Source organism: Hyperolius riggenbachi, chromosome 3, assembly GCF_040937935.1.
Source record: "Hyperolius riggenbachi isolate aHypRig1 chromosome 3, aHypRig1.pri, whole genome shotgun sequence".
NCBI lineage: Eukaryota > Metazoa > Chordata > Amphibia > Anura > Hyperoliidae > Hyperolius > Hyperolius riggenbachi.
Window position 1 is genome coordinate 282548449 of NC_090648.1, and position 18228 is coordinate 282566676.

At 45.4% G+C, this 18228-nt stretch overlaps 1 protein-coding gene across 1 annotated transcript in view; it reads right to left on the reverse strand.

The window, feature by feature from the left end:
* The window catches only part of WNT16 (Wnt family member 16), a 32803-nt gene that overhangs the window by 3710 nt on the left and 10865 nt on the right, over positions 1-18228 (reverse strand). The window contains exon 2 of the mRNA XM_068272711.1: positions 13658-13944. Within this exon, the coding sequence (XP_068128812.1) occupies positions 13658-13944 (287 nt within the window). The remainder of the gene's footprint in view (positions 1-13657; positions 13945-18228) is intronic.

Below are 18228 nucleotides of genomic sequence, written 5' to 3' on the forward strand. Positions count from 1 at the left end.
AAATATATTTATCAGCATACCATATATATCAGATATATATTCACGGCAGTGATTAACTACCTTTGCCTGTGTACAGCCACAAAAACTATTTACTACTGTTCTCATAACCTCACTGACCCTGTCAATCCTATACTCTCCCTGTATCATTTCCTCTCTATGCCTACAGTCAGAGTAAAAGCAGGAAAATTATTAAAAAAAAACACTCACTCAGTGGGATAGCTGTAAAGCATTGGGCTCCAGTGCAGATTTGATAGTGGGCCCCATCAGCACTGTATGTTTCTGTCCAATGAACTCATCAGCCCCTGAATGTGGGATCACTTGTGTCCTCTAATGATCTTCAGCTTGGGTTACCCCTAGTAACTCTATATGATCTCCAGCTTGGGTTACCCTTAGTAACTCTATATTTTACAAAAATGTATATTTTGCAAAACTGTATTCTTTAACCACATGCAGGGCCATTTTTACTACATGTTTGATATGCATATGGAGTCATTACTAGACAGACATTACTGTGCAGCTAAAACTATAAAGTGCCATTCAATGATTACTTCTAGCATATTTTGATTCCCTTAATACAGATTACACTAATGATTTGTCAATCCGACTGACCCTCTTATTTCATAATAAATCCGGTCAGGATCAGACTGCATCTGTTTAACCGGTTCAGCACCGCAGTGCCGAAAATCTCATGCATCCGAGCAACGTTCACCTCTCATTCATTCGCCTATAACTTTATTGCTACTTATCACAATGAATTGATCTATATCTTGTTTTTTTTCAACCACTAATTAGGCTTTCTTTGGGTAGTACATTTTGCTAAGATTTATTTTTTTCTAAATCCATTTTAACAGGAAGATTAAGAAAGAAATGAAAAAAATTCATTATTTCTCAGTTTTTGGCCATTATAGTTTGAAATTAATATACGCTACCGTAATTAAAACTCATGTATTTTATTTGCCCATCTGTCCCGGTTATTACACCATTCAAACGATGTCCCTATCACAATTTATGGTGCCGATATTTCATTTAGAAATAAAGGTGCATTTTTTCAATTTGCGTCCATCACTATTTATAAGCTTATAATTTTAAATAATATAATAACATATTCTCTTGACATGCATATTTAAAAAGTTCAGACCCTTGGGTAACTATTTATGTTGTTTTTTTTTTTATTGTTTTTGTTGTTTTAATAAAACAATGTATGTGGGTAATTTTTGGTGTGGGAGGGAAACTGCTAATTTTAAATGTAAGATAATATTTTTTTTTTTATTAAAAATGTATGTGGGTGCAGTTTACTATTTGGCCACAAGATGGCCACAGTGAAAAAAGTCCTGGATGCGAACGATCTCGCATCCAGGAACTAAAATGCTGCGGAGAAGTTTCCTGGGGGCAGAAATACCGCGCTCTCTGGATAGAAAGCGTCGGTATTTCTGCGGGGAAGTTAGATCGGTGAATGGGAATTATATTCCCATTCACTGATCGGGGGGCTAGCGGCGGGCGGCGGGTGCGCCCGATCACGCGCACCACGCAGGGAAAGCAGCAGTGCCTATCTGGATGAGAAAGCTCGTCCAGATAGGCTGAACCGGTTAAGTCAGAAAATACTTGCTTTCACAATGTAACTGTACATGATCTCCAGCTCCTTTGTAACTCTATATGATCTCCAGCTTTAGTTACCCTTAGTAACTCTATATGATCTTCAGCTTCGGTTACCCCTAGTAACTCTATATGCTCTCCAGCTCCTTAACTCTATATGATCTCCAGCTTGGGTTAACCTTAGTAACTCTATATGATCTCCAGCATGGGTTATCCTTAGTAACTATATATGATCTCCAGCTCCTTAGTAACTCTATATGATCTCCAGCTTGGGTTACCCTTAGTAACTCTATATGCTCTCCAGCTCCTTAGTAAATCTATATGATCTCCAGCTTGGGTTACCCCTAGTAACTCTATATGATCTCCAGCTTGGGCTACCCTTAGTAAATCTACATGATCTCCAGCTTGGGTTACCCTTAGTAACTCTATATGATCTTCAGCTTGGGTAACCCTTAGTAACTCTATATGATCTTCAGCTTGGGTTACCCCTAGTAACTCTATATGCTCTCCAGCTCCTTAGTAACTCTATATGCTCTCCAGCTCCTTAGTAACTCTATATGATCTCCAGCTTGGGTTACCCTTAGTAACTCTATATGCTCTCCAGCTCCTTAGTAACTCTATATGATCTCCAGCTTGGGATACCCCTTGTAACTCTATATGATCTCCAGCATGGGTTATCCTTAGTAACTATATATGATCTCCAGCTCCTTAGTAACTCTATATGATCTCCAGCTTGGGATACCCTTAGTAACTCTATATGCTCTCCAGCTCCTTAGTAACTCTATATGATCTCCAGCTTGGGCTACCCTTAGTAACTCTACATGATCTCCAGCTTGGGTTACCCTTAGTAACTCTATATGAGCTTCAGCTTGGGTTACCCTTAGTAACTCTATATGATCTTCAGCTTGGGTTACCCCTAGTAACTCTATATGCTCTCCAGCTCCTTAGTAACTCTATATGATCTCCAGCTTGGGTTACCCTTAGTAACTCTATATGCTCTCCAGCTCCTTAGTAACTCTATATGATCTCCAGCTTGGGATACCGCTTGTAACTCTATATGATCTCCAGCTTGGGCTACCCTTAGTAAATCTACATGATCTCCAGCTTGGGTTATCTTAGTAACTCTATATGATCTCCAGCTTGGGTTACCCTTAGTAACTCTATATGACATCCAGCTCCTTAGTAACTCTAAATGATCTTCAGCTTTAGTTACCCTTAGTAACTCTACATGATCTCCATCTCCTTAGTAACTCTATATGATCTCCAGCTTGGGTTACCCCTAGTAACTCTATATGATCTCCAGCTTGGGTTACCCTTAGTGACTCTATATTTTGCTGCAAAACTGTACTCTTTAACCACATGCAGGGCCATTTTTACTACATGTTTGATATGCATATGGAGTCATTACTAGACAGACATTACTGTGCAGCTAAAACTATAAAGTGCCATTCAATGATTACTTCTAGCATACTTTGATTCCCTTAATACAGATTACACAAATGATTTGTCAATCAGACTGACCCTCTTATTTCATAATAAATCCGGTCAGGATCAGGCTGCATCTGTTTAAGTCAGAAAATACTTGCTTTCACAATGAATTTCATTACTTCACTGGTTTGTGTATGGAGAGGCCTGCTGAGTCCTGCTATATAAACCATTTTCTGTTTTCCCAGGAGTCACCAGCATTTACTTTAAAGTTGCAATTAGATCACACTGTGGTTTCCTCTTGCAAAGTCATATTTTCCTGCAAAAATGTATTCTTATAACCACATGCAGGAGCCATGAAAGCACTTGTATGTGTGACCACACTAATGTGTTATCTTAGTAAATAAGAGTTTTCAGAGTAAATGTCAGTGCATTAAAGTGGACTTATCACTGCTATAATGGTCTATGATATGCTATTTCAACGCTTTAGCGAGGACTTAAGCAGTGGCCAACATGCTGTCTTTCCTGTCTGAGAAGAAATAATGCTGATACACATAGAAGAACTAAACTTATACACGTAGGAGAACTAAACGACACATCCAAATCACCATCTTCATGGATATTGAGTGCTTCCATTCATTATATAATGACAGAATAGAAGGAAACTGCTATTAAATATTTGCTTTTTGTTGGACACATTATAAAGCATGGAAAACAGTACTTTCTCACTTTTAATAAATACTTTAATTATACTTTAATAAAAGTTTCTTCATTAACAAAGCTTCTATTCTCATTTGAATTTTTTTTTATGTTGCCTAGACACAGGGACCTCCTTATAAGCAACTGTCCACAGCTGTATTCATGTAAACAAACACTTTTCTCTATCTTATCTCAGCAGATGATTAATTTAACCTAGGCAGCGGCTAAATATAATAAAACCGCTAGATCTGGAAGTTGGGAAAAAAATACACACTCTCCTGCACACGTTTTTTTGTGAGTAATCAGGGAGTTTTTTTTTAGCTAGTTTGTTGAACTTGCGGTTGGGGTGAGGGAGGAGGAGGAGGGCCCCCTGCGATGGCAGGTGTCGCAGGGGTGAATGCTACGCCTATGGCTGGGAGCTATGCTATTCCTGACTTTATTTGTATTCCAGTTTACATGTTATCTCCTGTTTCTGTTGATAATGTAGCAATGACTCAGTAGCGGCTTCTCTGTACACAGAAAGGTAAGGTGAGTGTGCAGAGTCAGGTTACTCCTGAAGAGTAGTGATGTCGACAAACTGCTTGTGCAGCCCAACCTTGGGCTGAGTTTGATATGTCTGCTGTAGAGGCAGTGGGGAAAGTCTGAGATTAATCCAGCACGGACTGGAGCTTGTGTATTACTAGTATAAGCACCGTTTTACTGCTTTTGCTGTACAGAGAGGGGTTGGCATGCCCCTAGCTAAAATCAGTAAAATAAATAATGCAAGTACATTGTGTTACTGATCAGGGCTTCGTTTTAAGTATGCTACATTATATGTACACTACCACTTTAAATGTTTTGATGTAACTGAAGTCCTGTTCATGTAGTATTGCTTTTTATCATTTTCACAATTACTGTTCTGATCGTAATTATGATTTCACGTAATGAGACATAAGAAAACAAATGTTTGCATATGTGAAAACACATTTTTGCATAAACACATTGAAGTCTGTGGGGCATAACAAAACTAATTTTGGTATATGAGAAAACACATTTACGGATTTTTGCCTACATGCTTTAAAATAAATGGACAAAAGAAAGTTATATTTTCTTGAAATGATGCAGCATTGTAAAATTACAGATCATAATTATGATTACATGCAAAATTTATTTTGCAATAGTCATTTCTCATTATGATTTTACATAGTTATTTTAAATTTTGCTGTGAAATTCTAGCTCATCACTACTATTAGGATGTCTAGATTTAATGTTTACCAACTTTGAATCACCCAGTTTACTCTTCCCTTTACTATATTTTATGTTTATGCTTTTAGCCCCAAAATGCATGCAATACAGTTATTCACATTTATTCCTTTGGTAAGTAATTAAGTAAATTATCCACACCTAAAATACCAATGTACTCATACAGTAGTTCTCAATTCTGGTTATCATGCGATCCCACTTTTCAGTGAGAACTCCCAGCTAGAGATGGGCCGAACCTCTGATTTTAGGTTCACGAACCGGGTTCGCGAACTTTCGCGGAACGTTCGGTTCGCGTTAAAGTTCGCGAACTGCAATAGACTTCAATGGGGATGCGAACTTTGAAAAAAATAATAATTATGCTGGCCACAAAACTGATGGAAAAGATGTTTCAAAGGGGGCATGGCGGAGTGGGATACATGCCAAAAGTCCCGGGGAAAAATCTGGATTTGACGCAACGCAGCGTTTTAAGGGCAGAAATCACATTGAATGCTAAATGACAGGCCTAAAGTGCTTTAAAACATCTTGCATGTGTATACATCAATCAGGTAGTGTAATTAAGGTACTGCTTCACACTGACACACCAAACTCACCGTGTAACGCACCGCAAACAGCTGTTTGTGTAGTGATGGTCGTGCTGGACTGGTGCGCACCATGGCGAGAGTGCAGGTTTTGGTGGCTTTACAGCCCATATGGTCACCTGGCTGATGTAGCTGAATGACAGAACAGTGACTGTCCAGCTGATCAAATTTGGTCTGACCACAATGAAGCAACGACCTTATTATCTTTTGTGTGCCCCCCGAGACACTCATCTAGGCGCCGGTCATTGCTTCATTGTGATACGCAAGCCCCTTCACCACGGCAAGGTAATGATCACGAAGGGGAATGGGCGCATGTACATGCCTTTTCTTTTGTTGTTGCAGCTGCCCGCAGTGCAGCCAGAAAAATTAGGCAGTCATGTACACGCACCAGAAAAATTATTACAGCGGCCGCTGCTAGCAGCGGCCTAAAAAATTCAGCAATCCGCCTGGAGTCCCGGACCCTGTTGGTGGTGGCGGATAAGGTAGTCAAGCGGCCTGCAGGCAGACATGCTGTGTGGAGGGACTGGGAGCGACTTAGTCTTCTTGGGGCAGCCCAGGCAGCCAGTCACACGGCGTGCAGGCAGAGATGCTGTGTATGCGGGGACTGACTTAGTCTTGGGGCGGGCTGCAGCCCTCCGGGATCCATGCCTGATTCATTTTGATAAAGGTGAGGTACTTAACACTTTTGTGATTTAGGCGACTTCTCTTCTCTGTGACAATGCCTCCAGCTGCGCTGAAGGTCCTTTCTGACAGGACGCTTGCGGCAGGGCAGGAGAGAAGTTGGATGGCAAATTGGGACAGCTCTGGCCACAGGTCAAGCCTGCGCACCCAGTAGTTCAAGGGTTCCTCATCGCTGTTCACAGCAGTGTCTACATCCACACTTAAGGCCAGGTAGTCGGCTACCTGCCGTTCCAGGCGTTGGTGGAGGGTGGATCCGGAAGGGCTACGGCGAGGCGTTGGACTAAAAAACGTCTGCATGTCCGACATCACCATGAGATCGCTGGAGCGTCCTGTCTTTGACTGCGTGGACACGGGAGGAGGATTAGTGGCAGTGGTACCTTGCTGGCGTTGTGCTGTCACATCACCCTTAAAGGCATTGTAAAGCATAGTTGACAGCTGGTTCTGCATGTGCTGCATCCTTTCCACCTTCAGGTGAGTTGGTAACAGGTCCGCCACTTTGTGCCTGTACCGAGGGTCTAGTAGTGTTGCCACCCAGTACAGCTCATTCCCCTTGAGGTTTTTTATACGGGGGTCCCTCAACAGGCAGGACAGCATAAAAGACGACATTTGCACAAAGTCGGATCCAGTACCCTCCATCTCCTCTTGCTCTTCCTCAGTGACGTCACGTAAGTCAACCTCCTCCCCCCAGCCGCGAACAATACCACGGGAAGGTTGAGCAGCACAAGCCCCCTGCGACGCCTGCTGCGGGTGTTCTCCTGCCGCCGTCCCCTCCTCCTCCCCCAAAGAAACACCTTGCTCATCATCCTCTGAGTCTGACTCGTCTTCTGCACACGACTTCTCTTCTTCCTCCTCCTCCCCCCTCTGTGCTGCCGCAGGTGTTGAGGAAACAGCTGGGTCTGATGAAAATTGGTCCCATGCCTGTTCCTGCCGTAACGGTTCCTGGTCACGCTCATTCACAGCTTCATCCGCCACTCTACGCACAGCACGCTCCAAGAAGTAAGCGTAGGGAATTAAGTCGCTGATGGTGCCCTCACTGCGGCTCACCAGGTTGGTCACCTCCTCAAACGGCCGCATGAGCCTGCATGCATTTTTCATCAGTGTCCAGTTGTCGGGCCAGAACATCCCCATCTTCCCAGACTGTTTCATTCTACTGTAGTTGTAGAGGTAGTGGGTGACGGCTTTCTTCTGTTCTAGCAGGCGGGAGAACATGAGCAGGGTCGAATTACAGCGAGTCGGGCTATCGCAAATGAGGCGTCTCACCGGCATGTTGTTTTTCCGCTGAATTTCCGCAAAGCGTGCCATGGCTGTGTAAGACCGCCTCAAATGCCCACAGAACTTCCTGGCCTGCTTCAGGACATCCGCTAAGCCAGGGTACTTTGCCACAAATCTTTGAACAACTAGATTCATGACATGTGCCATGCAGGGTATGTGTGTCAGCTTCCCCATATGCAAAGCGGCAAGCAGATTGCTGCCGTTGTCGCACACCACGTTGCCTATCTCCAGGTGGTGCGGGGTCAGCCACTCATCCACCTGTTTCTTAAGAGCAGCCAGGAGAGCTGCTCCAGTGTGACTCTCCGCTTTCAGACAAGACATGTCTAAGATGGCGTGACAGCGTCGTACCTGGCATGCAGCATAGGCCCTGCGGAGCTGGGGCTGTGTAGCTGGAGAGGAGAACTGCCACTCAGCCAAGGAGGAGGAGGACAGCGAAGAGCATGTAGCAGGAGGAGAGGAGGTGGCAGGAGGCCTGCCTGCAAGCCGTGGAGGTGTCACAATTTGGTCTGCTGCGCCCTGCTTGCCATCGTTCACCACCAGGTTCACCCAATGGGCTGTGTACGTAATGTAGCGGCCCTGCCCGTGCTTGGCAGACCAGGCATCCGTGGTCAGGTGTACCCTTGACCCAACGCTCTTCGCAAGAGATGACACCACTTGCCTCTCAACTTCACGGTGCAGTTGGGGTATGGCCTTTCTCGAAAAATAAGTGCGGCCTGGCATCTTCCACTGCGGTGTTCCGATGGCCACAAATTTACGGAAGGCCTCAGAGTCCACCAGCTGGTATGGTAACAGCTGCCGAGCTAACAGTTCCGCCACGCCAGCTGTCAGACGCCGGGCAAGGGGGTGACTGGCCGAAATTGGGTTCTTCCGCTCAAACATTTCCTTCACGGACACCTGACTGCTGCTGTGGGCAGAGGAGCAGGAACTGCTCAAGTGCAGAGGCGGAGTGGAGGAGGGTGCCTGTGAAGGTGCAAGGGAGAAAGCGGCAGAAGCAGATGATGCACCTGAAGGAGGAAGAGGAGAAGGTGGGTGACTTTTCTTTTGTGTGCTGCTGCTGCTTTTGCTCAGGTGGCCATCCCATTGCTGTTTGTGCCTTTTCTCCAGGTGCCTTCGTCAGGCACTTGTCCCTACGTGAGTGTTGGCCTTTCCACGGCTCAATTTTTGTTGGCAGAGCGAACAGATGGCTTTGGTCCGATCTGAGGCACACGCATTAAAACATTTCCACACCGCTGAGCCACCCTGGGATGTGGGCACTATGGGGACCTCAGCAGCTGATGCTGAAGGGCAAGTTGGCTGGCTGTACATAGGTGGCGATACATGGTGCCGGACTCTGCCACCAGCTGTTTCTGACGAAGAGCTGCCCCAGCTTCTTTCAGCAACTTCTCTCCTCCTACTACTCTCTGACTTCCCCTCTGAACTGTCCCCCTCTTCATCTCCTCTATTGGGAGCATACAGAGGATCCCTATCATCGCCAGCATCGTAATCATCCTGCCCAGCTTCGCTTGCCTCAGAAAAATCCAAACATGCACCATCAGTAGGTCCTTCATCCTCCTTACACGTTACATCCATAGTGTTGCCGCGTAACGCAGACATATGAGCTGGTGAAAAATCATCTGGCTGTAACAACAATGGCTGTGCATCAGTGATTTCACCACTAAATAATTCTTGCGAAGTGTCAAATGCAGCGGAAGTGGTGCTAGTAGTAGCGCTGGTGGCTGAGCAAGATGAGGTGTTCTGTGTCGCTAAATACTCAACCACGTCCTGACAATCTTGGGAGGTGATGGGACGTGCCTTCTTCCGAGCACTGTACTGTGGGCCAGGTCCACACGAAATTACATTTACACGACCTTGCGCAGACCTGCCGGGTGGCCTTCCTCTGGCTCTGGCACTACCTCTTCCTCTACCTGTTTTGTCCATATCGGGTATGCACGGAGTGGTATATCACACTGCGTGCACTCACGTAGGTAGGTGGGTTCACTTAACTGCACAGGTATGCGCACTGATGCGGTGGGTTCACTGAACACAACAGGTATGCAGTGGCGGGTTCACTGAACACAACAGGTATGCAGTGGCGGGTTCACTGAACACAACAGGTATGCAGTGGCGGGTTCACTGAACACAACAGGTATACAGTGGCGGGTTCACTGAACAGGTATGCAGTGGCGGGTTCACTGAACAGTACAGGTATACAGTGGCGGGTTCACTGAACACAACAGGTATGCAGTGGCGGGTTCACTGAACACAACAGGTATGCAGTGGCGGGTTCACTGAACAGGTATGCAGTGGCAGGTTCACTGAACAGTACAGGTATACAGTGGCGGGTTCACTGAACACAACAGGTATGCAGTGGCGGGTTCACTGAACAGGTATGCAGTGGCAGGTTCACTGAACAGTACAGGTATACAGTGGCGGGTTCACTGAACACAACAGGTATGCAGTGGTGGGTTCACTGAACACAACAGGTATGCAGTGGCGGGTTCACTGAACACAACAGGTATGCAGTGGCGGGTTCACTGAACACAACAGGTATGCAGTGGCGGGTTCACTGAACACAACAGGTATGCAGTGGCGGGTTCACTGAACAGGTATGCAGTGGCGGGTTCACTGAACAGTACAGGTATACAGTGGCGGGTTCACTGAACACAACAGGTATGCAGTGGCGGGTTCACTGAACACAACAGGTATGCAGTGGCGGGTTCACTGAACAGGTATGCAGTGGCAGGTTCACTGAACAGTACAGGTATACAGTGGCGGGTTTACTGAACACAACAGGTATGCAGTGGCGGGTTCACTGAACAGAACAGGTATACAGTGGTGGGTTCACAGAACAGGTATGCAGTGGCAGGTTCACTGAACACAACAGGTATGCAGTGGTGGGTTCACTGAACAGGTATACAGTGGCGGGTCCACTGAACAGAACAGGTATGCAGTGGTGGGTTCACTGAACACAACAGGTATGCAGTGGTGGGTTCACTGAACAGGTATGCAGTGGTGGGTTCACTGAACACAACAGGTATGCAGTGGCGGGTTCACTGAACAGTACAGGTATACAGTGGCAGGCTCACTGAACAGAACAGGTATGCAGTGGCGGGTTCACTGAACAGTACAGATATACAGTGGCAGGTTCACTGAACACAACAGGTATGCAGTGGCGGGTTCACTGAACAGTACAGATATACAGTGGCGGGTTCACTGAACACAACAGGTATGCAGTGGTGGGTTCACTGAACACAACAGGTATGCAGTGGCGGGTTCACTGAACACAACAGGTATGCAGTGGCGGGTTCACTGAACACAACAGGTATGCAGTGGCGGGTTCACTGAACACAACAGGTATGCAGTGGCGGGTTCACTGAACAGGTATGCAGTGGCGGGTTCACTGAACAGTACAGGTATACAGTGGCGGGTTCACTGAACACAACAGGTATGCAGTGGCGGGTTCACTGAACACAACAGGTATGCAGTGGCGGGTTCACTGAACAGGTATGCAGTGGCAGGTTCACTGAACAGTACAGGTATACAGTGGCGGGTTTACTGAACACAACAGGTATGCAGTGGCGGGTTCACTGAACAGAACAGGTATACAGTGGTGGGTTCACAGAACAGGTATGCAGTGGCAGGTTCACTGAACACAACAGGTATGCAGTGGTGGGTTCACTGAACAGGTATACAGTGGCGGGTCCACTGAACAGAACAGGTATGCAGTGGTGGGTTCACTGAACACAACAGGTATGCAGTGGTGGGTTCACTGAACAGGTATGCAGTGGTGGGTTCACTGAACACAACAGGTATGCAGTGGCGGGTTCACTGAACAGTACAGGTATACAGTGGCAGGCTCACTGAACAGAACAGGTATGCAGTGGCGGGTTCACTGAACAGTACAGATATACAGTGGCAGGTTCACTGAACACAACAGGTATGCAGTGGCGGGTTCACTGAACACAACAGGTATGCAGTGGCGGGTTCACTGAACAGTACAGGTATACAGTGGCGGGTTCACTGAACACAACAGGTATGCAGTGGCGGGTTCACTGAACAGAACAGGTATACAGTGGCGGGTTCACAGAACAGGTATGCAGTGGCAGGTTCACTGAACACAACAGGTATGCAGTGGCGGGTTCACTAAACAGGTATACAGTGGCGGGTCCACTGAACAGAACAGGTATGCAGTGGCGGGTTCACTGAACACAACAGGTATGCAGTGGTGGGTTCACTGAACAGGTATGCAGTGGTGGGTTCACAGAACAGGTATGCAGTGGTGGGTTCACAGAACAGGTATGCAGTGGTGGGTTCACAGCACAGGTATGCAGTGGTGGGTTCACAGAACAGGTATGCAGTGGTGGGTTCACAGCACAGGTATGCAGTGGCAGGTTCACTGAACAGGTATGCAGTGATGGGTTCACAGCACAGGTATGCAGTGGCAGGTTCACTGAACAGGTATGCAGTGATGGGTTCACAGCACAGGTATGCAGTGGTGGGTTCACAGAACAGGTATGCAGTGGTGGGTTCACAGCACAGGTATGCAGTGGCAGGTTCACTGAACAGGTATGCAGTGATGGGTTCTCAGAACAGGTATGCAGTGGCAGGTTCACTGAACAGGTATGCAGTGGTGGGTTCACAGTACAGGTATGCAGTGGTGGGTTCACAGAACAGGGATGCAGCCAGCCAGGAACAAGTTAAGCCTAACTAATCTTTCCCTGAGAGACAGTCTGCAGCAGCTCGCCCTACTCTCACTAACGCAGGCAGCACACGAGTGACCGTAATGGCCGCCGCTGCCTGCCTTATATAAGGGGGGGTGGGGCTCCAGGGGCTAGTGTAGCCTAATTGGCTACACTGGGCCTGCTGACTGTGATGTAGAGGGTCAAAGTTGACCCTCAAGGTGCATTATGGGGCGAACCGAACTTCCGCAAAGGTTCGCCAGCGGGACGCGAACGCGAACCACCGAAGTTCGCGTGCAACCGTTCGCCGGCGAACCGTTCGGCCCATCTCTACTCCCAGCCACGGCACTGGGAGCATGCTATTTTGACACCGCCACTGCCATTGGCCTACATCACCCTCTTACAGCACAGTGGCGTAGTGGGTATCACTCTTGCCTTGCAGCGCTGGGTCCCTGGTTCGAATCTAAGCCAGGGCACTATGTTCTCCCTGTGTCTGCGTGGGTTTCTGCCAGGCACTCCGGTTTCCTCTCACATCCCAAAAATATATAGATAAATTAATTGACTTTCCCTAAATAGGCCCTAGACTACGGCACATACACAGTCATATGACTATGGTAGGGATTATAGTGTGAGCCCCTCTGACGGACAGTTAAGTGATAAGACAATATACTTTGTACAGCGCTGCAGAAGATGTTGGCGCTATATATACTAAATAATACACATATGCACCCTCAGGGCTCTGCATCTAGGGTCTGGGGCCTCCTGAGCCTCTGCCTTGGCCTGGCCCTGCCACTGACCCAAACTGAATATACAGGTAAGGTGCTCTGACCAAAGTTTGATAATACCCACTGTATGTTTCAGACGTGTTTTCAGGTGTGTGATTCAGACACTGTGGAAGTCAAAAGGATCACCAGGACAGCTAGGAAGCTGGCATTAAAAGGACACTGGCATTGCTGCTGCCTGTCTGAATCACATTGTATCCTGCGAGTGCTGAGAGGAGCTTTGACTCCCATTCTCTTCAATTTGATATTACAGATTGATTGACACATTGAGGAAGATGATAGAGTATGAGCAAATGTTGCCTTGATAAAGTGGTCCATCATGGCTCCGAAACATTAGCGTTTTTATACACAAAACTAAGAAAGGTACATATTGGATGTGCCAGCTTCCTGCTTTATTTTATGGCAATACTGGAGAAATTCTAAGCCTTCCCTGCTCTGTGCAAAATGTGAGTACAAAGTCTTGGCTGGAGCGCCAACCGAAAGCCCTGCCCCCTGTCCCCTCATTTCTGCCAGTCAAAGGAGCACTCTAATATGTATCATGGACTGAAAGGGACTGTTCCATTTATAAAAGCATTTCTATTGTGAAATTATTTTGGCAGAAGTCATAAAAAGCCACACTTTAGCAATATACAACCATCAAAGACAAGACAGATAACATAGTCTCCTGGCGGACTCAAAGCACTTAAACCAATAAATAGATCAACATATACTAAAGCAGAAAACTTACCACTAGTTAGTTCATAGCCAAAAATTGAATTAGCTGATGCTAATGAAGAAGACAGAAAGGAAAGTGAAAATGATGAACTTGAGGTGAATATGTTTGATGAAACCGAGCAGTTCCATCTTTCATGCTTGAACTGGTTCCTACACTCCTGAATTCCTAATCTGGCTCCCTCGCGGATGGAGGATAATAAATATGGCTTCTTCTTACACATATCCTTTTGGCGGGCACTTAGAGGAAGGTTAGAACAACCCAGCTTCTCTGGAACTCCGAAGGATGTGACGCCTAGCCACCTGTAATGGAAAATAATTGTTCAGAAAAATAGACCACCAGATTACATCACTGTCATCCAGAGCTTTTATTTAGGCATTAGCAAATTAAAGACTTATCTACGGCGCCACCTGCAGGAGGAAATGCCAATCAACCCTTCTAGGAACACTGGTCTTATGACATTATTATACACAACTGCGGTTTACATGATGGGTGGTATGGAAGGAGGACAAAGGCACAGGGTATGCTTTCACACTAAACCTAACTAATTGACTGTTAAAGGGAGACTTTACTGAATATAGCATAATTTATAAAATTGCTTATTGTTTCAGTATTTATTTATAAATGATTTAGTCACTGGTTGCCCAGGCCCAGCATCGCCTCCCTGCCTCCTCCACAGCGCAGCTCCCCCCGCCGCTCTCAGCCTCCCTAGCTTCCTCCAATTGGAAGCTAAACCACAACCCAGGTGGGTCGCAGCTTAGTTGGGCATTTCAATGACCCAACACGATGCAAGGAAATTTCTGCGGCATGTTCACATCAGGTGCGGTGCAGTGCAGTGGGTCCCATCAGAATAATACACAGCATGCTGGTCATTTACCTGACAACATGTGCGTTTATAGTGGTAGTGATTACTGTATGCCCCACTGTATGGCTCCATCGCATGTCTAACGTAACACAATGTGTATGGTGTGAAAGGACCCCTGTAGAGACTTGTACCAGCCATTATTCTGGGATCTTGAAGTTTAAAGGGAATCCGAGAGAGAGGGATATGGAGGCTGACATGTTTATTTCCTTTTAAATAATGCACATTTCCTGGCTGTCCTGCTGATCCTCTGCCTCTAATATGTAAAACCATAGACCCAGAAGCATGCAGATCATATGTCTATGACAAATCGATATGACAATATTAGCTTCATGCTTGTTTCAGGTGTGTGATTTAGACCCTACTGACCAGAAAGATCTGCAGGGCTGCCAGGCAACTGGTATTGTTTAAAAGGAAATAAATATGGCAGCTTCCATATACCTGTCTCTTCAGGTTTCTTTTAACATCAAATAAAAGTAAAAAGGGTTATTGATTGACTAATCTTTAATCAGGTGATGCAAATGTTTCTGGCTAACTCAGAGTAACCAAGCAGCTCGGGGTGACCCAAACCACAAGGAATGTTGAATACTTCCTAGCAGAACTCAAAGTGTGGTAAAATGTGAGTGGAATAATCTCTGGGCAAGGCAAAATGTTGCTGTGAATTGAACATGGTGGGATTCTTTTGAAAGATAGACCTTTACAGCCTCAACACACTAAACAGCAGCCCTTGCAAATCAATTGCAAAGTACAGGAATGCACCAAGTTTAACTGTGTATTTTGTAGTTTTAGTTTAAGTATTTATAATGTGAGAATAGGGATAGTCAATAAGATGCAAATAATTTGGAGTTGGTTTAGGCTTATGCAAATTAAGTATGCAAATGCATGCAACTTGAAACGCATACATACAAAAACAGCATCGGGAAATTTGAGTGCTGAGTGAAGCCGAAAAGCGAGTCACCCTGCTACTGCAAAAGTCCCAGCGGCGTTAATTTCTATTCCCCCTCCAGGTTGCCATGGACTTAGGGGAAAGATGTCATTTGGCTGTTTTTAAAGTAATTTATTGTCTGAGTGCTGCTATAGCTGTAAATCACATTACGGCCTATGGCGGCACCAGGGCCGGATTTACCATAAGGCAATGTAGGCACGTGCCTACAGGCGCCTGATGATGGAAAGGCGTCTCACTTCCCCTCCTTGAGTGCCTCCCTCCTTCCCACCCCAAGTGGAGCATAAATGAGAGGTTATTCACCCAGCTCTCGGCATTCCACTGACGAGATCTTTCTTGCAGTCTGGGGAACCTCTAGCTTCTTAGTAATAGGTAGCCAGAGATACACTAAGTATTAGGGGACTCTTGTGGCTACCTACACCGGGCAGGGGAAGTGAGGGATAAGTAACAGCTGGTCCAGCCAGCGCATTTGTGGTGCAGTTCAATGGAGGTTTGTAGGTTTATGGAGGGCAAAGTCTAGGGTGCCAGGAGATCTGCGCCTATAGGATCCAGGAATGTAAATCCAGACCTGGGCGGCACCCAAATTTCCAGCGCTGTTTTGCTCTGTTATGACTTGAAAATGAAGCAATTGTATCCCACTGAGGTGTAATTCAGTTGGTCCATTTTTAATCTACATATATTTGCATAGAAAATGTGCATAATTCTGCATCAACTCAGAATTATTTGCATCTTACTGATCATCACTGTGTGAAAAGAGAATGTGACTGAGACTTTAATTTTATATAGAGCAAAGTATGTATAATTTACCACAAACCAGTGTTTCAGCAGAGACAATTTACAGACAATAAAAAAGTATTTTAAGATTTTATCCTGAGGCCCTGTTCACAGTGGTCAGCTGCATTGCAGAATAATTCTGCATGCCAACTCACTGCCCATACAATTCTATGGGGCTGTTCACAGTACTGCATTGCAACTGTCCATGTTATTCTAAGGCCACATGCACACATCAGACCATAGTCTTTTGAAAATGAAAGCTCACAGACCAATTTTACCCGCTTCCATGTAGTATGAGAGCCATACTCTACACAGTCTTTTCTATGGAGCTGAACTCCCCATCGACAGAAATCTTTGCAAGATGCTGCACACACAGATGCTGTACAGACACAAAAGATCAGTATCTGCAAAAGATCTGTTCCTGCCAAAGATCCGTTCCTGCAAATTGCAATGATAGTCTATGAGATCTGCAGATCATCATACACACCTTGTTTAACAGACATTCATCTGCAGATCAGACAATCATCTGCAGATCTGAAAATCCATCCTGGTGGATCTGATCTGCAGATGAATGTCTGTTAAACAAGGTGTGTATGATGATTTGCAGATATCATAGACTATGAATGCATTTTGCAGAAACTTATCTTTGGCAGGAACAGATCTTTTGCAGGAACTGATCTTTTGAATGTCTACAGCATCTGTGTGTGCAGCATCTTGCAAAGATTTTATCTGATGGGGAGTGCAGCTCCATAGAAAAGACTGTGTAGGTATGGCTCTCATACTACATGGAAGGGGGTAAAATTGGCCTGTGATCTTTCATTTTCAAAAGACTATGGTCTGATGTGTGTATGAGCCTTAACTCACTGCATCATGCAGTCTTTGTACTAAAATCTATGTCGAGCCTCCGTTGCAGTTCACACTCATTATAAATGTACATTGCGGAATGCAAATAAATGTGTTTTTCATGCACCCATTGATTTATATTATATGCGTTAACATTAGTGTTTTATGCAACGCTAGAATTTCTGCCTAGTGTGTTCCTACCTTCAGGCCTGGGACCCACTAGAGCATTTATTTGAGCGTTTAGGGAGCGCTTTCAATCGCTAGCGATTTCCCTAAATGCTCTGCAAGTGTAAATAGATGGGAAAGATTCCACTAGTGTGATTGAAATTAAGGAAATCGCAATTGTAGGACATGCATCATTTTGGGAGCGTTTCCATTCTAATGCATTGATTAGGAGCAGGGAAAACATTCCCAAAATTGCTTGCAAACTATTATCACAAATCACTAGCGATTGCGATAGTGCTTTGCACTCTTTAGTGGGTTTCAGGCCTCATTCAGATTTCTGCTGCTTCAAAACATTCTACATAGCATCTTCATTACTCATTAGAGATCATCAATACATTTCTAATCATTATGCCTTGCATGTAAATTTACAGGACTGCTAGCTTGAAAATTGTAACATTTAGGGCCCATTCACACTAGAGCGTTTTGCTGGCGATTTTGGCAAAACGCTCAAGCGCCAGCGCTTTTTAAAGCGCTAGTGCAATGATACCCTATGGGCCTGTTCTCACGTGGGCAATTTGCGTTAATCGCCAAACGCAAACATGTAGCCTGCACCATTTCAGGCGATTTTCCGGCGATTGCGTTTCAGTGCTATAGAATCACTAAACGTGATCGGAAAAATCGATGCAGTGTCCAGTGATTTTTCCAAGTTAAATTGCGGAAAAATCACTCCTGCAATTTTGCGCTTTTAAGTGTGAATGGGGCCTTAAAGTACATGTGAACAAGTACATGAGAAGTACATTTGTTCCAGAATGCAAAGCATCATACATTTTCCATATGTTACTGCCACTATCAGTAGATAGTAAAAATCTGAAAGATTCTCTCCTCATGGGGGATTCTCAGTATTTTCTATTCTCTATAAAATCACTCCGTGTAAAGGATTTTTATAGAAATGGTGGACCAGCCTCCCTACTCACTTGTACACTATTTTGACAGTTGGAC